General features: G+C 49.5%; 1 protein-coding gene across 5 annotated transcripts in view; it reads right to left on the reverse strand.

Moving 5' to 3' along the window:
- Positions 1-23390, reverse strand: part of GRK3 (G protein-coupled receptor kinase 3) — a 133992-nt gene that overhangs the window by 14823 nt on the left and 95779 nt on the right. For 4 of the 5 annotated variants that reach the window (XM_086682203.1, XM_086682201.1, XM_086682200.1 and 1 more), the window contains 7 exons: positions 21760-21890; positions 19472-19566; positions 14879-14986; positions 6694-6760; positions 5789-5889; positions 1218-1284; positions 96-191 (listed from right to left, as the gene is read on the reverse strand). In XM_086682203.1, coding sequence (XP_086538329.1) covers positions 96-191; positions 1218-1284; positions 5789-5889; positions 6694-6760; positions 14879-14986; positions 19472-19566; positions 21760-21890 — 665 coding nt within the window. The remainder of the gene's footprint in view (positions 1-95; positions 192-1217; positions 1285-5788; positions 5890-6693; positions 6761-14878; positions 14987-19471; positions 19567-21759; positions 21891-23390) is intronic. The other variant, XM_086682202.1, reaches the window with a different exon arrangement.

The raw sequence follows: 23390 nt of genomic DNA on the forward strand, positions 1-23390 counted from the left end.
CAGAGCCAGCCGATACGAAGACAGCCACCCGTCTGACTGCCGACGAAAATCTCCCCACCCTTCAAAGCACCTGCAGGCGAATGTCACAAGTGTACCTTGATGCCTTTGGTGTCGTCTTCATCAAATGAGCCAATGTCAAAGGCGTCGGCAGCGTTGACTTCTCCCCGGGGAGGAATCAAGGGTGGAGGGTACTGGAAGATCCAAACAGGAAGGTTTCAGTTATCAGATCACCTGACGGCCTGTTCGACCCACGTTATCGTTCTACAGTGAGAACGTGGTGCAGGATACCAACAGGCTGAATTCTGTGGACACTCCAGCCGAGCTCATTCCCGTCACAACACATATGTCACAGAGGAGCTTTGTGTGGAACATCCCTAAGAGAAGACCCCAGGTTTGAGAGAAACTGAAGGTGGGGGGTGCGGGGGGAGATTCATGTCCAAGGTCTTAAAGCATCGCTGAATACAATGATGTCTCAAGACTGCACATGCCGCCAGCTGAACTTTGGGAAAACATGATCTCTCAGACAACGCGGCACCACATTCCGCTCGCTGGGGGCCAGGAGCAGGGCTCCACACCCACAGACGTCTGGAGGCCAATGCCAGCTATGCCAGAGCTCACTCCTTCACTCACATCAGGCGGGCCTAACAGAGCGTCAGCCCTCCATGGTTGGACTGTTTGAGATCATGCAAAAACGAATCCGAAGCTGATAAACATTAAAAAAAAAAACACCTTAATTTGGGGGTGGTTTCCCGAACCAATGGGAATATAAAAATATCTCCAAATTAAGGGGAGGGAGTTATGCTACATCCAGTCACACTGATCCTTAAAAGTTGAGCGGTGCTGGGCTAGAAAGCAGGTGTAAATTTGCGACCAACTTTTCTCGTCGTCCCTCGATAGGTGTTATGTGAAGACACAGTCACGGATCGAGACAGGAAGTCAAAAAGACGAGCGAAAGCTGAAAGCGTCTCAGTTATTTGGACATTTGAATTCATCAGATAACAACTGCAGTTCAGCATCTGTTAATTTATACTGCAGATATTTTCACAATGTTGAAACTAGGGAAACCAGGGGAGAAGCGGGCCCCGAGGGAGTCGGCTGGATGGCAGCGAGAATGACCCGGCGGCCGTGGGAGGCTGGGGCGGGACCCTGGGGGATGGACCCAGGAAGTGGGGAACATGGGGGTGGCGGTGCCCAGCGTGGGGTCCCAGACAGAGTACCTTCTGTAAGTAGACATGCTGCCAGTCGATGCCTTTGAAAAAGCCGTGTTCCTTTACTTCCTGTGCCCTGTGGAAGAAACACATCAGTGGTGAGCGTGCCTTTGCAAACCTAAGGAATATTTTTGCAAAAAACTGTCTCCTAGTGCGAGAACACGGGGGAATGACTATTTCAGTTCTTTAAGTAAGCAAGGAAAATAGGCTTCTTTCAAAGCAACACAGGAAACACGGGATGTTTAGAAATACTGGATGTGGAGGCCAGGCAGCTTATCCCGTAAGGTAATTGACTGAGGATGTGCATTTCAGTTTAAGAGAACCTAGGAGTTGTCACGGATGTACAAATACATGGGATTCTGTCATCATGAGAACCGATTCAAGTAAGAATTAACATTAGAGATCTTCACACTGAGGAGGTTTACAGCAAATGTCTATGAGGCATCTTAGATCAAACGGCAGGCATATGAGGCACCAGATACTAATTTAGAAGCAAACTAGAAATCTAGGAACATAGTGCACGCCAAACCTCCTCATAAACTGAAGAAACAGGCTTGCCCAGAGATCCCCGTTAAAGCTCAGTCTATGCAGAAGAAAAGGGGCCGTATCCCATGAGGAAAGCCTATGTGGGGGAAACATACACACGGCCCCTGTGCCCCACTGGGGGCTCTCGCCCCAGCTCTGCCCGGGGTGCCCCTCAGCCCTGTCCCTTGGCAGAGTCCCCAGGGCTGGCTCTCGGTCCCCTTCCTCTGCTCTCACTCCTTGAGTGACCTCACCCTGCTGGGGCCTTCAAGCGCCCCGAACCTGCAGACAGCTCTCCAATCTGTGTCCTCAGCTCTGACCTTGTCCTGCACACCGGGACGCCCACCCACCTGGTGCCTACTTGGCTACTTGGCATGGCCACTCGATGGGGCGAAAGGTCGGTAGAACCGACTTCCTCTCACAACTTGCTGTCTCAGGCCAATGAGCCGGATCACCCCCGACGCCCCACCTCCCCCTCACTCCACGGCCCAGCCCTCGCCAAGTCATGGGCGAGGTACTTCTTACTGCCCCCGATCCTCAAGACAATCGATTCCCAGTGGGGGTGGTGGGGTCTTTGATCATGGAGGGGATGCTAAATGCCCCCACTGCCACCATCCGGCCCCCGCCCCGCTCCCTGAATGGCTCTAACTGTCCCCTGCCCCAGCCGGCACTCAGACCACGCAGCCTGCAACCCCAACTCTACCCTGCAGCCCCCAAATCACCTTTTCATTCAAACAATCTCCCCACGCCCCTGCCCGAGACTCTCCGGAGGCTTTCTTGTTGTACTCACAGCAAAAGATCGGGGATGCGGTGTGCAGGACCTGCCTGAGCCCCCCGCCTCTCTGACTGGCTCTTGACCTCCCTCTCCTGGCTCCCCAGCCTCCTTGCTTTTGTGCATCGGGGAAGCTTGATTCCATGGGACTCTCAGTGGCGGACATAATGAATGACAACGGAGCTCCATGACCAGCCTTATTGTGCACAATAAGGCAATTTGTCCAAAGTTCCGGTGGGGATCCTTCCTCCCCGCCCTCCTCCCAAGGCTGAGGTCTCAGAGACAGCACCGCCTTATTGATCTCACTCATGCTCTTCTCGCAGTCTGGGATCATCCTATTTATTCGATCGTTTCCACAGTGTCCTTCACCCCCACCCAATATAAGCCCCAGGAAGGCTGGGCTGTGTCTACCTTGCGCACGGCCTGAGCCCCAGCGCTTAGGACAGTGGCTGGCACTCAGGGGAGCGTCCAGGAAGTGTTCACTGAATGAATGACATCCAAGTCAAAGGGCGTCCCTTTGCATTTTGCTTTGTTCCTTCCCAATAACCGCTAAAATGATGGAAGAGGAACACGGAGACATACATGCACCACAAAGCGCATCGGGGAACCGCCAGCAGACAGGACGGGCGTGGACATAGGAGCCGGGACTGTTGGCAAGAAATGGCAAAGCTATCACCTGGGACTCTGCCGAGGTACTGAGCTCCAGGCTCAACACAGTGTGTATGGAGGGGGGTGTGGAGGGGGTGGGGAAGGGGGGATGGTGAGCCACAGGCTGGAGACACAGGCTGAACTCTGTATATGGAACACTTAGCACACGCGTGCATGCACACACAGACACACACACACACACACACACACACACACACACACACACACTTTCTTTCTCCGTATCTAATCCCAAAACACCTAAAGCCAGGTGTTTATTCTATTACAGTGGGGGAAACCTCTGAAAGGTTCTATTTGAAAGAAATTAAGCCTGCTAAAGATTTTAAAGAGCAATCAGAAGAGGGATTGGAAATTTAAGCCATCAGAAAATAGAACAGAATCAAAGCAAAGATACAGGTAATACACAGGGCCAGGAGCATTGATGACCCTTCTAGAAACTCCCACAGCCACCTAGAAGGAATTCTGCGAGCTAACCAAGGAAATGGAAGAGCGCGAATGTCAAATAAATAAAGTAACAGTATTCCCCAAGCAGAAGAACACCAGCCTGGACGGTCCACGGGAGTCTCGGTGCTGGACGTGATGAGTGATAATGGAGTTCCATGACCAGCTTTATTGTATACAATAAAGCAGTATCTCCAAAGATCTGGGGGGAAATTAGTATCGATCTAGAATTCTACAGCCGGCCAAAATAGCAGTCAAGTTGGAGGACAGCAGGAAGGCATTTTGGATGTGTAGGAACACGGAGAGTTTACCTCTCGTACCCCCTCTCTGAAGGAGTTCCTTGAGAACACTCTCTAGCTAATCGGGGGGAGGGTTGGGATGGGGGCCCCCCAGAAGGCATGGGATCAAGTAAATAGCAGATTCAAACCAGGAGGGCAACAAGAGAGAAGGTCAGAACAGAGGGTGCTGAGTAGCAGAAACTGAGCAGTCGGCTGTCACCGAAGCTAGTGGGTTTGAGCCCTTCCCGAAAAAAATTCAGTCGGAAATGAAAGCCCACACATACACATGGAGATCTCATATAGAGCGCAAACGAAAGTGAGGGCCACTCCAGGCTAGGCTTGGGCAAACTGGATCAGCCTGACTGGGTGAAAATAAAAATGAACGGAGACAGAAAGCAGTCAGTGGGACAGACGAGGACAGTGCAAGACAGGGATGCCAAGACCCTCATTTTCTAAAGTAGGGACTCAAGACCCTGTTTGTAGTTGGTGGAACAGGCACAAGTGGGTAAGCATAGCATTTAAAACCCCATGGGTTGGGGCGCCTGGGTGGCTTGGTCGGTTAAATGTCCGACTTCGGCTCAGGTCATGATCTCGCGGTCCGTGAGTTCAAGCCCCGTGTCGGGCTCTGGGCTGATGATGGCTCAGAGCCTGGAGCCTGTTTCCGATTCTGTGTCTCCCTCTCTCTCTGCCCCTCCCCTGTTCATGCTCTGTCTCTCTCTGTCTCAAAAATAAATAAACGTTAAAAAAAAAAATTAAAAAAAAAAACCGCACGGGTTAAACAAACATAGAGTTTCAATTCTTCTGAGGGGTGGTGGACAGGGAAGCCTATAGAGATAGTACTGACAGAGCTAAATCTTCATCTGTATCAGCAGGCATGGATAATCTCTCAAATTAATAAAGACGGAAGTGTGCAGGGGCACCTGGGTGGCTCAGCTGGTCAAGCTGATCTGACTCTAGATCTCGGCTCAGGTCACGATCTTCCGGTTATCGGGCTCTGCGCTGATAGCGTGGAGCCTGCTCGGGATGCTCTCTCTCTCCCTCTCTCTGTCCCTTCCCCACTCATGTGCGCACTCTCTCAGAATAAATAAACTTGAAAAAAAAAAAGTACGCACATGAGCACGTTACGCAGCTACCTACACGATATACGTGTAATATACAGTATAAAATGTATACGCACATATAAGCTACTCTAAAATACACGTATGCATACGTATGGGACATACACTCATACCACGCATGGTTAAAAGTTGTTTCTTTTTTGTTCCAAACTTTTTTTAAGTTGAAGTACAGCCAGCCGTGTTACATTAGTTTAGGTGCACACGGAATGATACAAGTCTACTCGCTATGCTGCAGCTACCACCTGTCACCAGACTGTCACTATTACCGTCCCATCGACTGTATTCTGTGCTGTGCCTTCCACCCCCGTGACTTACTCATGTACCTCTCACTACCCTTGTTGCTCATTCTAGAAGCTGCTTCCTATGAAATGGGAAGAAGAGCCAGCCCGGGGGTGGGGAGAGACTGGACTGTTGGAAGTCGGCATTTCCTTCTCTGTCAGCTTTCCAGGTATTACTGTCCTTTTCACCCAGTGGAGCTGCCGTCGTTGCAAAGCTAATTAGGAAAACGTCACCAGATGAACCGCGAGACATCAGGATTCATTTCCACCACCCACGTGATCGACTTTTAAAGTTCAAAAGTTAGTGACTCCTTCAATTCATTAATTATAAAACACTAAAGACAGCATGTGTATTTCTCCTGTGGTTCCCCCCCCCCCCCCCCCCCCCGCTTAGATTGAAATGGGACACTTTTAGGGGCTAGGAAAGATCTGTGACATACTGAAAATCGCCGTTAGGTATTCTGTGTGATGATACTGACACTGAAGAGTGAAAAAAAGGGCCTACCCGCCTCCACGGCAGCCAAGCCGCTTACTAGCGTCTCTCTGGAGCAGGCCTTCTAGGAGGGCCCGAAGTTCAGGGGAGAAGGCCTCCGGGAGCTCGACGTTCTGGGGGAGAGAAAAGAACACGATTTGGAAGACGCTCTCTTGGAACCAGGGCCCCGACACCCAACCAGACCAAAAGGCCATTTCTTGAAGAGTGTTAAAAGCTGAAGAGTCACCACGAATTAATATTTACTCCAAAGAAATGGGAAACTTACTAATCACTTTCTTTCCCCCCCACCAAGTAATCTCTATGCCCAACATGGGGCTTGAACTCACGACTCCAAGATCACGAGTCGCAGGCTCCACCGACTGGGCCAGCCAGGCGCCCCCCAATTACTAATCATTTTCAATGACAATCAACAGGCCGGGGGACCAGGTCAGGAGACAAGAAGGTCTCCTCGCTCTTCTACACTCAGCAATTTTTCCTTTTCTTTGATCTCTTCACTTTACTTCTTGATTTCCTGTATCTTTCTCTTACTGATGGGGGGCAAACCTTGATTTCTGCCTTGGCATCTATTTCCACTAAATCTCCAGTCAGGAATTCCTCTATGAATTGTGTCTCTGCTCATTTGTTTTAAGAAGGCAAGTTTCTACACCGGTTCCAACGAACTGAAACGTGAACACTGTCATGTGACTAAGGATGGAGTCTTTAGGGGCACTTGGGTGGCTCACTCAGTTAGGCGTCTGACTCTGGATTTCATGATCTCATGGTTTTTGACTTTGAGCCCCTCATCATGCTCCACAATGCCAGCGTGGAGCCTTCTTGGGATTCTCTCTCCCCCTGCCCGCCCCTCCCCTGCTCACACGCGTACTCTCTCTTAAAATAAACAGATACTAAAAAAAAAATGGAGTTTTCAGTCTCCTTACCACGGTGAGAGTCATCCGGTCTATCTCGTGTTTATCTTTGGTTTTGTGTTGTCGGAAAGGGCTGTGCCTGTGGAAATGAACAACACTCTGTGATGATGTGGTACCGGGATTCTCAGCACACACGCATCCCCGGCTCACGCCTGCAGAGAGGACTGTGTTCTGTCACCGTTCATCCGAAACTACAGAAACACCAAAGCCATACACATTTACCGTTTCCAGAGAAACACTGGTGTTGGGGTGCGTTAGGTTCTGAAAGGGGGGGGCTGATCAGCAAACATATTCCCCGAGATATTTTAAAACATCGTTAGAGGGGCGCCTGGGTGGCTCAGTCGGTTATATGTCTGACTTTGGCTCAGGTCATGATCTCACGGTTCGTGAGTTCGAGCCCCGCGTTGGGCTGTGTGCTGACAGCTCGGAGCCTGGAGCCTGCTTCGGATCCTGTGTCTCCTGGTCTCTCTGCCCCTCCCCTGCTCACACTCTCTTTCTCTCAAAAATGAATAAAATTTAAAAAAATTTAAAAAAAAAAACAAAAAACAAAAAAACCCCACAGAGAACTGTAGTGGAAACAACACACACCAAGGGGAACAGCCCCGTAACTTTAAGCAGTACCTTCCTTTGATGATAACAGACAGAAACTAACCCAGTGCCCCCAGGCCATCCATGGCTCTGAGAGCTGCTCACTCATGTTTTCCTTTGGGAGAGCCCCAAATCTAGGAGTCGGCAGACCTGGATTCAAGGTCGTGACTGGGGTGTTTACTGGCTGTGAGCCAGTCATGGAAACCATCAGCAGCGATTTCTTCATCTGCAAATGGGCCTAAGGTCGCATCTCGGAAACCGCGAAGGGGACAACAAAACAACGGAGATGCCGGTAGTAGGCGGCAGTATGCAGGAGGGGGCTGATCCAGCAGTCGTTCGTGAACTTCATGAAGATGAATCTTACTTTATCCAACAAATGCCTGCTGGATAAACTGTGTAAAAACAAATCATTCTTCCTCTTTACCCAGTTGTGAAAACCCCAGAGAAGCTGGCTTTTAAAGGAAATCTTATCAAAAGAGACCAGTAAACATGCAAATTACAAAATCCTGGCCTTCTTTATTTATTTGAAAATTAAAAAAGATACACACACACACACAAAAGAGTTTTCTTATATAGCAACACAGGCCCATAAAATTACGAATCCTACAGATTTATTTCTAAGGCATATATAACATAATCAGAGGCAAGATACTCTATAAAATATTTGGAAGTGTCTTCAGTGGGCTAGAATACTGAGCACATAAATGAATGTGATTTAGGAAAGGAACTGATCCTTGTATTTGTCCACTCACTACTTACTACTACCGCTCTGACCATCCTGCTGAATTAGAGAAGTCTGCACTGAATCATCTCTTGGAAAAGATTATTAGATTTCAGAGCCTTTATTATTTTAAGGATTTTAATGTTCATTTTGTACAAGAGAGGGCACTCTAATGCTTTGTTTTCCTCCTTATCATGCAACAGAATAGAAAGTAATTTCCATCTCTTGAAAGTAATAAAATATAAAACAAGGTGAGTTAGGGTTAAGCAAACATACGCTAATCTTTAAACTAGATTTTGGCTGCAAATGTCCTTTTCAACCTCTTCGTGTCCAAAAATAAAAATGCAAAATTACTGCATTGAAAAAGCAAATAATGGGGGCACCCGGGTGGCTCAGCCGGTTAAGTGTCTGACTTTGGCTCAGGTCATGATCTCACGGTTTGTGGGTTCCAGCCCCGTGTCAGGCTCTGCTGACAGCTTGGAGCCTGGAGCCTGCTTCGGATTCTGTGTCTCCCTCTCTCTGTGCCCCTCCCCTGTTCATGCTCATGCTTGCTCTCTCTCTCGCTCTCTCTCTCTCTCTCTCTCTCTCTCTCAAAAGTAAACATTAAAAAAAAGCAAATAGGATATAACAACAAATGGCATTTGTCAAATGGTATCTGTTATTTATAAGATAGTAACATCTAAAAAAAACCCATTACTTGTATCACTCTCCTCTGCAAAAGACACAGAGATATTAACACGTCCATGGTTCAAGAGAAAAAGAATAAACGCTTATTAAATCTTACTAAAACGTTAGCCTCTCTGCTGGACATGGCTGTTTCCACCCCACAAAGCCCCTGAACCCATGAAAAGGGACTGTGTGCAGATCTCCTGGCACTGTGGCAGCTCCTGCCGGTCTGGCTCCTGTGTGCGGCGCCGGGGGACCCCACTCCCGCTCCCGACCCCCATGCACTTGCCTGCGTCTGCCGCCGGAAGGAAAGGGCTGTGCCCTGACCCTGGCAGAGAAGGCCTGCTGTGTTCTGACAGAAATGCTCTGTGCTAAATTTAAAACGTCTTTCATGAGACCAGAGGGAGGCTGGCAGGGGGGAGCGGAGTTAAAGTCAGTGGGGCCAAACCCATTTCCAGCGCATGAACCCTGTCCCGGTCCCGTGCTAGAAACATAGCTAGTCCGTGCCCGACTGCACACAAAATGGTCGGAAATGCTTTTCAGCGATTCGGTTCTGGGCTTGCGGCGCTGAGAAAGTTTGGTCTTTCAAGTTCAAAATCGCGCTGCACATCTGTTTCCAATGTAGTCTTGATTATTCTTTGTGCACAAAGCCAAAGACGCTGTGTCTATTTTGGAAAACGTTAAAGAGACCCTACGACAGTAACGATCTCCGCTCTGAGGGAGGCACGTGGTACCCACAGATCCTGTGTGCCTTGCAGCTGCTCCGCTCCCTGATGCAGCCGCTTTAAATAGGAGAGGGTATCTGGCCCGCCGGCAGCTAGCAGGGCGGCCGCTTCTCCCTGCAGGGCGTGCAACACGCTGGCTGCAGCCGGGAAGTGCCGCGGGAATGAAATTCACATGTGTGGTGGTCAGATGTGGCTTGTGAATTACAGACCGAGTGGGAGCGCTGCAAATTTCCCCCAAAAGAGTTGGGAAATCGCTCAAGATGTCGGAAATGCTGGGAAAACACACACACACACACACACACACACACACACACACACACACACACCACACTCAGTGAAACAATGAGCTCAAAAGCAGTACATTTCTAAGTACGAGTGATTCAAAACTCTTAAGCCAAAAATTAATTTTAGAATACGAAAAAGATCATACGTTACGTCAAATAGGAGTTTTGAACCTAAGCCAGTAGCTGCCAAAATATTTATAAACATTCCCTGTTTCTTCCGTACAGGAACAATCTCAGTAACCTCGGGCAGAGCTCAGCTGTCCCCAGAGCACCGTCCAGGCTCTTTCCCTGCATCTGACAGCTTCGGGGACAGACCATCAGTGGTGACAAGTTTAGGATCAAAGCCACTGTCACATCAATTCTTTTCCTTAACAGACATCTGAAATCTAGTTGGAGGATCATGACAGCAACCCCACACATTTGCAACAAGGACACATGTTCAATACCAGACAAAGTCATCTGAGGGGGAAACAGTGACACCTCCCGGACACATGGCTTCTGAACGGCTCGGTCCATCACTGTGAGTCCAAGGTTGCAGAACGCGAGCTCAAGCTGGGACAGCTTGCTCCTTTCCCTCAGGCCCTGCGGTGTTCTTCTAGGGTGTCGAGGCAAAGTGGGGGGTGCAGACCAGTGTTTCAGCAGAGGCAGTGGGGACACACAGGTCCATGTAAGGAAGCATTCCACCACAGAATGTTGGTGACCACCTGTTCAACCTCACTGCACGGGCATGGGAAGGAAGAGACAGGCTAAGAGCAGACTTGCTCATCCTCAGCGCCATTGACCTTTTGGGCTGGGCAACCCTTTGCTGGGGCAGCGAGGCCCGTCCTGACTATCGTGAGATGTTTAGCAGCATCCCTGGCCCCCACCTGCCAGATGTCAGAAGTAGCCCTTTCCAAGGCTGTGACAACCAAAAACGTCTCCGGGCATTGCCAAGCGCCCCTGGGGTGGTGGCCGAGCTGTGGGCAGCGGCTGGCAAGGCATCGGGTCCATTCTGCAAGGACCTGAACCGTGGCTGTCCTGTGAGCACACCAGGAAGCAGGGGGGCAGGGCCTGTGGGCCGGTGCTCTCCCCCTTGTCCCCCTGCCCTGCTGCCTTGCTTCCTCAGCCCCTTGTGTCGGAAAAAAACCCAGCTAGCTGCTCAGGGCTCCCTTCTAGGCGGCCAGTGAAAACTGAATAGGTCACTTCCAGACATACTTGCCGTGTCTTCCCCACACACGACCTTGCGAAGTGGAACAGGTGACACTGTCCCCTCATCTGCAGCTGAAGGGGATGAAGCCTCCTGGGCACAGCCCCTTCCCCTGCTGACCCCAGTACGGTGTTTTGCTCCTGAAGGTCCCTCAATAAACATCAGTTTAATAGGAACCACTGACATTTTACAACCACGGATTCTGGTAATGACGTCACTCTCGCCCCAGCTACCTCGAATCTGACCCCTTAGCTTCCGTATCTGAGCACCCATCCGGAAAAACAGCCACTGCCACCCCCACCCCTCAGCCTAGCAAGACAGGTCCACCACTTGCCCCCTTCCTGGTCCCGGGGCTGCAGGGCTAGCTTGAGTGCTCCTGGCTTTTCACCTGGGTCCCTGCACCTGTCCCAGTCTCCCTCTGTCCAGTCATCTTCTTCTGACAGACACCCCAGCGATGTCCCTCCTTTGCATAAAAGCCTCCAGGCTCCGGGGCCTCGAGAGCAAAGCCCCAACTCCCCGGCACAGTGTTCTAGGCTCTCCGATCTCCACCCAATCTCCTCAACCTTCTCCCTGAGCACACTCTCCATCTTCTTGTCAGTGACCTGCCCCGCCCAGGTCACAGCTGGGGAAAGGCAAACTGCCCAGCGTCGTCTGCTCCCCGAAGAAAACGTGTCTACTCTGCCCCAGTCTTGGAATCGCCATCCTCTTTCAAGCTCGCTTCACAGAGCATCTCCTGCGTGGAGTTGGCCCCGCTCCCCCAAGTTAGCCCTGGGACCCATTTTCGTGCCCCCGGACACCGCGGCTGGCCTTGCTCCTGGGTGTAGACATCTCTACTCTCCCGCCAGCTCCTTACGGACCCGATGTGGCTTCCTCCTTCCCTCCCTTCCTCTCCCCAGAGCACCCAGCACAGCCTGTTGCATATTGCAAGTACTCGATAAACGTTTACCAAATTTAGTCGAAATCACATCAATCAAACAACGTCTCCCTGCCCTTCGGTTTCAGTGCTCCGTCCTTCCCGTGAATGGCTTCCAAACAAGGAATGCAAAGGATGGCGTAGGATCATAAACCCCAGGGCGCCTGGGTGGCTCAGTCGGTTGAGCATCCAATTTCGGCTCAGGCCACGTTCTCATGGTTTGTGGGTTCAAACCCTGCATTGGGCTTTGTGCTGGAGGTGTGGAGCCTGCTTTGGATTCTCTGTCTCCCACTCTCTCTGTGCCCCTCCCCTGCTCACACACTCTCTCTCAAAGATAAATAAACATTAAAAAAATCATAAATCTTACTGGGGAAGACTCATCTGGTCCTATCTATTATACACTGGAAGGATTCTTTCCGTGCCAGACTCAAAGGATGGTCCCCCAGCAGTGACGGGGACCTCACTACCTGTGAGGTACAACACTCCTTCAAATGCTCCAGTGGGCATTCTTGTGTCCAAGTGAAATCTTTCCCCTCCTTAAATGCCTGCTCCTGGGAGCAGTGCAGCATGCATATAGCCCCTCCCTGACGATGGACCCTCCACCAGCCAGAAGCCATTAGGACCCCCCTAAGCCTTGTACTTAGCTCTTCCTACCTTTCCATAGGAGCCATGGTTTCGAGGTCTGTCACTGTTGTCCCCTCGTCTCATCCATCCCCTCCTTGGGGAACCCCTCTGGATGTCTTCCCGCCAGCCAGGACTCCTCTGGGCAGGAAGCCACACTTCCCCACCAGGCCCGATCACAGACTTCACGAAGAATGAAACCTCCCAATTCGGTACTCCCAATCTGAATTGGGGCTAAATACAGCTGGATTCACTTTTTTTTTTAATTTTTTAATGTTGTTTTTTTTTTGAGAGAGACAGAGTGTGAGCGGGGGAGGGGCAAAGAGGGGGGAGACAGAGAATCGGAGGCAGGCTCCAGGCTCCGAGCTGTCAGCACAGAGCCTGACGTGGGGCTCGAACTCATGCACCAGGAAATCATGACCTGAGCCGAAGTTGGACGCTTAACCGACCGAGCCACCCAGGCGCCCCCGGATTCACCTTATTAGCCCCAAATCGCACTGCTGGCATATTGTTAGTAATTAAATTTTCTGATCTTTTTTTTTTTTTTTAATTTTTTTTTTCAACGTTTATTTATTTTTGGGACAGAGAGAGACAGAGCATGAACAGGGGAGGGGCAGAGAGAGAGAGAGACACAGAATCAGAAACAGGCTCCAGGCTCTGAGCCATCAGCCCAGAGTCTGACGCGGGGCTCGAACTCACGGACCGCGAGATCGTGACCTGGCTGAAGTCGGACGCTTAACCGACTGCGCCACCCAGGCGCCCCTAAATTTTCTGATCTTTTTAAAAGCGGTGTCACACCAGATCATCCCCAATCTACACGCATGGATGTTATTATAAACAGACCAAAGAAGTGAACAAAGCCCTGAATGCCTGGCTTTGCAGGTTTCATTTCCCCTGTGACATGTTACTGTTGATTTTTGAATCTGGACTTGGCGTATGCAATGGTTTCGCCGATGCACAGAATTTCATCATCTCACAATTTTGTGAGTGTGGATTCCGCACCTCCAACCCCACCTCCAGAGGATGTCCAGAGACCCGGGCGCGTCTCCACACACTCACCACACGTGCAGAGGCTTTCCCACTCCCCACATCTTGCGTGGGAAGTGGTTTTCTCTGGTCTGTCTTGCAGAAACTCTCTAATTAGGTCAGTGAGTCCGATGACGTGAATTAGGCCCATCCAGGCTCCACAAATACAGTAATTCAATTAAGGCCCAACAGGGCTTGACTCTCTGAGAAATAACACAATTTAAGTTCCCCAGTGAAAACCAGGAGCAGAGAACAACTCGATTACCAGGGTCCTGGGGAAGCGGCCAGGGCACTTGGAACCTAATCTGGGGGGGAAACATGGAGTCTGGCCGCCCTGTGGCATGTGCTAAACACCATGAGAAGATGTGGCCGTGCTCCACGAGGCTTCCCGGTGGAAATGTGAAAAGCCCAGCAAACGACCAGACCCGTTTCACAGCAGAACCATGAGAGGGGGAACCCTGACCAGGAAATTTTAACATGAAGTGCTTTCTGTATCTTTGTGAATGAGGAATAACCAAAACCATATTTGCAAAACTTCAAGAGTCCCACTCCAGTTGGCTGCAAATTCTTAAACATTAATGGAAGTGTTAACATAATCGTTGTGTTCAAAGGGAGAACGTATTTTGACAGTGCTTTCATTTCATAATCCTTCCGCTCTATTTCACCATCTTTGGTGGCTGAGAACTAACACCGATTAATTAAAAACACAGAATTACGCAGTTTCATTTTTGTGTTCGAGGAAAAAAAAGGCACAAATTAACTTCAGCATGCTTACGAATAAATGCATGCTTTTAAAATCAGTTTGCTTTGGATCTTGGGTCCTTTCTTGTGACCCTCAAAATGCATTACGTGGGTGAGACAATCATGAGTAACTGATTCCTAGCGGAAGAAAAAGTATCCTACCTTCTTCAGTGATTCACATTTTTTAAAAAAAAATTTTTTTTCCAACGTTTATTTATTTTTGGGACAGAGAGAGACAGAGCATGAACGGGGGAGGGGCAGAGAGAGAGGGAGACACAGAATCAGAAACAGGCACCAGGCTCCGAGCCATCAGCCCAGAGCCTGACGTGGGGCTCGAACTCATGGACCGCGAGATCGTGACCTGGCTGAAGTCGGACGCTTAACCGACTGCACCACCCAGGCGCCCCAGTGATTCACATTTTAAAAGAACACTTGTGCTCCCAAATCAGGGTCCTCGATGGGGCTATTTCAAAGCAGTCTTTTTTTTTTTTTTTTCCTTAGGTTTGAATGTGTTGGCATGGAACAAAAATATGAACCTGTAAGCTTCTGCCTAAAAGTTTCCGGGCACAAAGCTCTCCCTTCTACGAGGCAGGAAGAGCCAGGGTCACCATCCAGGTTACCTTGTGTGATCCAACAGGATGTGAGGCCCGGTGATGTCTAACCAGTCTGGATTCTGATCCCGGGACACGCCATGGCAGCAGTTTGAAAAGGATGCGGTTCACTCACCCTCTGAGAAGTTTGAAAAGCATGCATCCCAGGGAGAACCAGTCAGCACTGCTGTCATACGCCGTCCCCTTCTGCAGCACCTCGGGAGCCATGTACCCATGGGTGCCACTAGGGAGAAGAAAGTGTACACGCAGTTAGGAAGGCATGCCCACCTTAGGAAATGTCAACAGCTCGACAAGGGGTTCAGACGCCATTTGTTAAATGGCAGCGGCCGTAAAGGAGGCGGAGGGGACGATGGGGATCCCGCCCAACGTGAGCCATGCAGCACCCAATGCGAAATCGACCGTTTCCGTCTTCGTTAGTGTAGGAGTGAATATAAACAAATGACAGTATGAGGTAAACGTGAGAGAACGCAAGGTCCGGTCTGGGAGGGGAAATCTGAACCATGTTGGTCTTCCTGCACTACGGCGATGGAGAGCTAGAGGGTCTCCTGCCCGGTCCAGAGCTCCAGTGAGGATGCGCAAGGGGCAGAGGTGAAGTGGGGGAGGGGACGATAAGCGGGCACCTACAGGTGGTGCCACGGACCAGAAGGGATGGGGACATCCCTCCTGTGTGGTGCCACCCTCTGTGCTGAGGACCTGGGCGGACACATGGTAAGCGTGGGGGCTACTTACTCACAGAGACAGCGACAGACCCTGAGGGAGTGGGGAAGAAGAGGGGCACAAGCCGGCAGGTACAAAAGACAGAGAAATCCAGAGCACCCAGGTGGCTCAGTAGGTTATGAATCCGACTTTTTTTTTTTTTTAACATTTATTCATTTTTTGAGAGAGAGAGAGAGAGAGAGAGAGAGAGAGAGAGAGACAATGTGAGCAGGGGAGGGACAGAGAAAGGGAGATACAGAATCTGGAGCAGGCTCCAGGCTCCGAGCTGTCAGCACAGAGCCCGAAGCGGGGCTCAAATGCACGAACCAGGAGATCATGACCAGAGCCAAAGTTGGATGCTTAACTGACTAAACCACTCAGGCACCCCTAAGTGGTTGACTCTTGATCTCAGCTCAGATCAAAATCTCACAGTTTGTGAGATCAAGCCCTGCGTTGGGCTCTGCACTGACAGCGTACAGCCTGCTTGGGATCTCTCTCTCTTTCTGTCCCACGCCCTGCCCCCCACTCTCTCTCTCTTAAAATAAACTTAAAAAAATTTAAAAAAAGCAAAAAAGATAGAGAAACCCTGTGTCAGGTTTTAAGGGCTACTGACACGTCAGAGGACCCGGCTAAGCAAATGGGAGGATGCTTTTCAGAAGCTGAAAGATTTGGGAGGACAACCGTTTTATCTGCAATTTGCACTCTTCTGCAACTTCGAATCCCCTCCCATTGGTTGATTCTGGGCTCCTCCTTAAGGATCCGAGTGTGCACTGTTCCATCTAGGAGAGCAAGAGGGGGCTCATGGGGGCTTGCAAAGACGCAGCCCGAAAGGGCACCTGCAAAAGCCACACCCTCCAACCTGTCCACCCCTCACTGATCTTCTTCCCAGACAAGACGGGTGATAAGACAACACTTCATTGCGCAAGGTTGCCGTGTGGATTACATATACGTGATGGGTTAAGAACAGTCCTGGCACAGAAGAACTCAATCCACGTCAGGGCCTTTAATCTCTACTCTTATTATAATCACTTTTAAGTTATGCTCACTGAGAATCTGCTCAGAAAGTGCTCCTGGATCACTCATGATCATTACTGACCCAGGATCAGCACTGTGCCCAGAGCTCTCTGTCTAACGAGTTCTATTTGGAGGGCTGCTCTCAGACAGTGAACAGGGGCGCTGGTCCTTCACAGGCGGGTCCAGCACCAGCAGTAGCCCCACCATCCGGAATCCAAAGTCTGATGGCATAAGGTCACCTAGCCACACTGTGAGGGTACTGGAGATTTCTATGAGGGGTCTCCAAACCAGTCTCTGGGAAGGGTTAATTTCAGTGTTGCCCGGACAGACCTTTGTCGTGAATTGTGAGCCTATGATTCTTGGGATCAGAACCCAATTCTGGAAAGGGAAAGTACAGCGAGGATAAACACAATAGGTTAATGCAGATCAGCTCTCTAAGATGATGACACTGGCCACAATAGGAGCCAAATACCGGTCCACCTGCCCCCATGGCTTTCTGACTCTGCCCGCATGGCAGCTACTGATGCTTCCTGACAACACTGTCCCCTGACGATCCGAACTACTACAAATACTGAAAGAACACGCGAAGGTTTTGAGAACACTGTGACATGAGATGCAACTTTGTGTTCTTACAGCAAATAAGCTGGAACTCAAATCGGGCACTGGTAATCTGTTCAATTACAGAAGTTTTTGACTTTTCGGGGCCACTGCACAGTTAACTTTCCATTTACAATAATTCTTGATCCCGTCATTAAATGGACTAAACCTAAGCCCAAACTGGGGACCTCAACCACAACACTTCTTGTAGGTGGACCAGCCAGATGGAGTCCAGGGATCACATCTACAGTTCTGAAAAGACTCAAGAAACCAAGTCCAGGGTGAAATTCTGGCCCTAAATTACTCATCGAGCCTCCGGGAGGTCGCCTGAGTATAAGCTCTGGAGACCGAACTGGACTGCAATTCTAGCCCCACAATGTGCCAGGGCTGTGACCTTGATTTCTCTGGACTTCAGGGACCGTACCATAAAGTAGATAATTCTACCTATAACGTCTGGTGCTTCTATGAAGATCGTAGCGTATTCACAGCAGCTGAGCACGCCTGGGACAGCAGATGTTCAACCGATGACACGGTGAGCGCTATGGCTCCTGGCACGCCACCACCCACTCAAGGGCCACCTCTCACACAGCCGGCTCCAAGGGGTCCCCACAGCATTGCTTGCTCCTAGCACCCGGCCAATGTCACATAAAAACTTGCATATTAGTCGGTTGACTTGACTTTCACAACAATCAGACGAAATAAACTTCATTGTTATGTCCTTTTTAGAGAGGGGAGAAGGGAAGCACGGCTTGGAAGAGGATTCGAACCCAGATCTGCTGACTCAGAAGCCTGTTCCTATCCCAGTCATGCCCCCTCTACTTAAAAAAAAAAGGATCTGGTTGCGCCTTTATCTTTTTTTTATAGTGGCCTCACTATGATCATGTAAGCGTAGAAACCAACCTTCCCACGTCTACCCCTTTTTGTAGCTCCTGCTGGAATCTTGAGAACAGCCCGCCTCCTGGGGCCGACAGGTGAATTACAGTAAGAAGCGGGTGCAGCTCTGTAAGGAAATAAATTAACGCCATCCCATCGCTGCAAGTTAATTCCTTTGCAAGATTAACTTTTCTGAGCTCTCGGATTCATATTCAGTGGCGGCCACACTAAATTGAAGAAATTAGCATACCAAATGGCTGCAGCATTAAAAATTCAAACAACCCTCTTAAAAATGTCTGATGAACTTGCCGAGAGAAGCTTATACGACCACAAGTTCTGGCCTCGTAATTGTAAAGTGCCGGCAAAATGCGAACGCTGTTATCACAGCACCCCGGCTTCTGAGGGAAGGGGGAAACGTGTTTACAGAATCGGTGCTATCCTCCGTTCACATCCGATCGGGGCCTCACAAGGCGCTTCTGATTTACCGCAGGCCCTCCTCCAACACTGCCATGCAGGGCCACCTCCAGACCCACAAAAAGAAGGGTCTGGGCTTTAGTTTCTGTACGGATGCGTGACAGGAGACCCCGGGGAGTTTCATCAGCCCCATTCACCACAGAGATGAATGTTAGCTCCAGGTGGACAATGAAAATGTAATTTTCCAAGATTTCAGTGCTGAGAGTGATCCATTTACAAAGAGAAAGGATAAAAGCAACACGCATCTGCTCTTCCACAGACCACACACATGTCTACACTTTCCACTCAGATAAACTGATAGCCGAAGAAACAGAAATGACGTGTCATTCTGCTTCTGCGGAGCCCTGGTGTGGTAGCTTTACGCCCCTGTGTTCGAGCTTCCGGGGGAGCGGGGGAGGGGAGGGCGTGCGGAGGGGTCGGGTGCTGGCTGGGGGCTGCGGGGCACGGGGTTCCCTCCACATGGTCTGCTGGAGGACTGATGTAATAAATGCTCCAGTCTACCATGACCTGCGAGCAGATGATTTGTGTTTTTAATTAAAAAAAAAAAAAGAAAAAAGATTCCTAATTTCCCTTCGGGGGGGAAAAAAAGCCATTTTGCAAATGAAGGAGAAAAGTAGCTGGAGAGAGACACTCGACCTCTGGGCCTCCCTTGGAGCGTTCCACACAGATGCCTCTGCACCTTCCCAGGCACACAGACTTCCCTTATCCGTAGGACAGACAACTTACAGGCATTTGCTACTGCCTCTACTTTACGGAGAAGACTGCGGTCAAGCAGGTAAACTGACTGACGAGGGTCACCCTGCCATCGTGGGCTCGGGTGCGCTGCAGAGATACCCCGGCCCCTGACGTCACTCTCTGGGTCCATCCACGCTCCCCGCTTATCTCGTCTCCCATCGCCAGGGATTTGGGACCTGGCCCCCTCCCAGCATTACCACATATTAAGAATCACCTCTAGCAAGAAAAAGCAGGGGGAGCAAGTGACCAGATCGGGGCCTGAGCGAATCAACGCGTCGTGGAGAGAAACAGGAGTGAAGAGAGTTGATGTGGTACTCACACACTCGCATGTGGCTTCTTTTTGGAAAAGTCACAGGCAAGACCGAGATCGGATATCCTGACGTGTCCGTGTTCATCCAAGAGGATATTTGCAGGCTAAAGAGAAAGACAAGATGATCTTCAAGAGTCCCCAGACTGTCACTGGGCTTTGAGAATTTCTGAAACTATACACACTCGGTAATTTACAGTTTCATCTAAACACAAGTTCCATACTATCACATCCGAGTGGGGTATAACACGGAAAGTAACCCTTTTCACATTCAAGTCCAGCAGGAAAGTGGCAATGACAGACACAAAAAGGAGCCTACTCATGAGATAAGGAGACACAGGGCAGGGAGCTTTGGGCGGGGGGGGGGGGGGGGGGGGGGGGGAGGGGGCGGTGGTTATGACCACAGTTCATCAGATAGAAAGTAGTTTCTTTCCCCCGTGGGCACTGTGGCCCGGCCAGAGCAGCGCGCCTTTCCACAAAGGGAGTGAGCCCACCAGCTTCTTGGCTTCTGTGACCCACAAAGGGCTCTGGGAATGAGGCCACGAGGCACGGAACAGAAAGGAACCTCACGAGAATGTACAAACGCTGACCTAAGAAACCAGAACACTCCACAGTGCCACACCGATCTCGAACGGCACGCCTGTGAGTGCGTAATCAGAACACAGGACCCTACCGAATGACCCACAGTGGTTCTCAGCACAACTCCGATGACATATATCCACTGACATTGGATTTAGCCGACATGAGCAAGGAAAACAAAGCTCCTCTCCCTAATACACGCTGAATTACAGTCATCTTAATATTTTTCTTTTGGAGATCAACTATTGTTTTGCTTGAAATAAAAATAATGGCATGCTATTATAAAACTAAAGCATGAATAATCATGAGTGACTAGAATTCAGTTTGAATAGAAATTAAATAATACCACTGCCTACTAAATAGCTTCGAAAACAAAAACAAGATACAGCATAGAGATGATTAGAGACCGGTTATAGATTTAAATTAAAATGTATTACAATAGGGCTTCAAGGGCCTTCAGCATGTATTGTATTCTCCTGCAAAACTCACGGAGCAGGGGAACAAACTGTCAGGTGCCAACCACTACCTAATTATTTCTAATTCAATGAAAATATATTTTTGTCTCCTTCATGCTCAGATGAAAACTAAGGGAGTAATTCTGTAACCTTGCAGAAAGCCCTAACTTGTACAAAGCATTTTGTGAAGAAAAAAAAAAGCCAAGAGGCTCAAAAAGAAAATACCATCTTTTAGATTCTTAGAAGGTAACTTTAAAAAGCTAAGGCAGCCGATCAAAACATAGCTACTTAGAGAAAAGGAGCATAAGCTGTACATTTCAGTCGGTGGCCCTGGGTCTGTTCCAGAAGGAATCTGAAAGAGGAGGCAAACACGTCCTCCCGGACTGCTTTCTCTGTTTGGGAGACTGTCTCTCCTCTCGTTTTTCTTCGCGTCAACATGTGCCCATTTATGTATCTGCCTGATCATTTCTATCATTTGTCAAGGTCTCTTTTGTCTCTATCCCGGTCTTCTCACCACAAGTGTCCCTATGGACATACTGAGCAAAACCCCAGCTCCCTCATAAATGCAGAACCCAGGACCGAGCATCGTGGTTCAGAAGGGGGAGACTCGGAATGCACTCACTGCCTTTTCTTCCCAGTCCAGGGAGAGTGAGAGTGGAGAAGCCCAGGCACCAACAGTCTAGGGCTCTGCAGTTCAAGGATCTACAAATCTGTTGGTGATTTTGAACACAGTCTTAAAACAATGTGAAACTCTCAGAGTGGCCTGCGGGGGGAAAGTTCTGCAGGCTGATTGGCCCTGCCTCGGAGGAGTTGTGGCTCAGCCGTTCTACGCCTCAGTTTACTGGTGTATGAATCCCAGAAGATGCATGCTCTTTGCTTGTTCAGTTTTGAACATCACGAGTTCTAACATAGAGCCATGGCCGAATCGGCTGCTTAGTGAACATTAAGTGCGTTACAATTAATTGTAAAATCAGCAACACCAAGTAACTCCTGGCTTGCTTTTCATTCATTAACCAATGAAAAACTTTTGAGTTAGTATGTGTGTTGCACCAGGCAGGGTAGGACACACGGGGTGGACAGTGACAACTAGGAAGGAAGGGAGTTCCTGGAACAGGGTTTAGGGTCTGGACAGATGGATACCACACAGAGGTGACTTCCCCGGGGCTCAGATGAGGAAAACGGCAGGTCCTATGAAAGAGAGGGGACCGTCTGGACACCCGTGACCGCCATACCTACCGCACAGGTCCCGAAACCAGACTGCCTTACCTTCAAATCTCTGTAAACAACAAACCGATTGTGCATGTGCTCCAGCCCCAGGATGATTTCGGTGGCATAAAACCGCATCTCCTTCTCAGAAAATACCCCATGCTGGGAAAGGTGATAGTGCAAATCGCCCCCTGGAATCAGAGAAGGACAGGTCAAGGCAAAGCATGTTAATTTGCAAGAAACAAAAAACGTCATCGTAAATCGTTAGGACCCAGTACAAAAAGGCAAACTTGGCTCCTGCTTCGTATATATCTGTCTTTGACTTGCCTAGTCTGACAAAACACTTTCGAGAGTACAGAGGAAGCTTGTACATTGTTAACACTTAAATGCAGGGGTGGGTGGCCACGGCAATTGACAACGAAGCCATCATTCGCAGACTGGGAATCCAGCTCCCACATGTACCCTCGCAAGCTAACCTGCTTGGATCACTAACTTCCTGTCTAATGAACAGGTCATGACATGGTTGACCCAGTAGCCGGCTTGGCAACTGGCTCCGGGGACAATAAATGAATGAGCAAACAAACAAAACGATCATACCGAGAGACAGATGATAAAGCGGATGCAACCGTAAAATTGTAACTGGTGAAATCCAGGTAGGTGGGGATTTGGGTGTTCCCCGTACAATTTCTTCAGTTTTGCCCTGTGTTTGTAGTTTTCCATAATAAAACGTTTGGAAAAAATCAATTCCCATATGGGCTCAAGTTACACAGTGAGAGAATGCCACCAACAGGATAAGGGAATGTTCTCATAAGCTGTCAAGGAAGAGCTTCTACTGATCTAGAAAAGTTCACGTGTGCCCACTGTATGGCCCCTGCTTTTGTAAGCACCTTCCCTTCCACACACACGTGTTCCTGTAGAACCACTGGCAGGTCAAGATGTAAGATGTGCAGGATCCCAGAGGCCCCGTGGCCTTCCCTGTCAATGCCTCAGCCCCTGGCCCCTCGGTTAGGCCAAGGGGACTTCAATCTGACCTTCCACCATCCGTTCATCTTAACCGTTCTGAGAGTGCTAACCGTGGAATCACGCAGGATATGTGCTATGGTGTCTGGCTTCTTGGCCCACTATTAACGTCTGTGAAATTCCTCCACGCTGTTGAATAGGTCTGGCTTTGGGTCAAACCCTCCAAATGTAACCGAACTTCAAATGAACTTCCAAAAAAGGAAGCTGTGCATTTGTTGTCCCGGATGCCTTTTGCGTCAGCTCTTGTTACGGAAAACGCTTTGAGTACATGCCGTGTCACTCTCTAGCATTAGAAAGCTACTTTTTTAGCTAGAACTTTGTCGGCACTCATAGCTTACAAGACCAATGGACGGCTGGTCCGTCCAGCCAGAAGCCGGGCTGGCCCACAGCCAGTCCTTCAAAGTCGGCTTCCTAATATATCTTTGGCCTACGTTCTTATGAGGCATTTCATTCCTAAAAGTTGAGGGTTAGGAAACAAGCTAATTAAAGATCTAGGCCAGCTGCATTCCAGAAGATGAAGTTTACGTCGTTTGTGAAAATCTCTTCCGGAAAGTGCAAACTTCCTGGTGAGAAACTGGGAGGGCGCAGAGGGGAATTTAAAATGAATTTCAATGGAAACTTGAAGAGCAGAAGGTTTCCTTAAATTTTGGGGGGAAACCCAATTATCCCAG

Source organism: Puma concolor, chromosome D3, assembly GCF_028749965.1.
Source record: "Puma concolor isolate L17-30 chromosome D3, mPumCon1.1.hap2, whole genome shotgun sequence".
NCBI classification, from domain to species: Eukaryota; Metazoa; Chordata; class Mammalia; order Carnivora; family Felidae; genus Puma; species Puma concolor.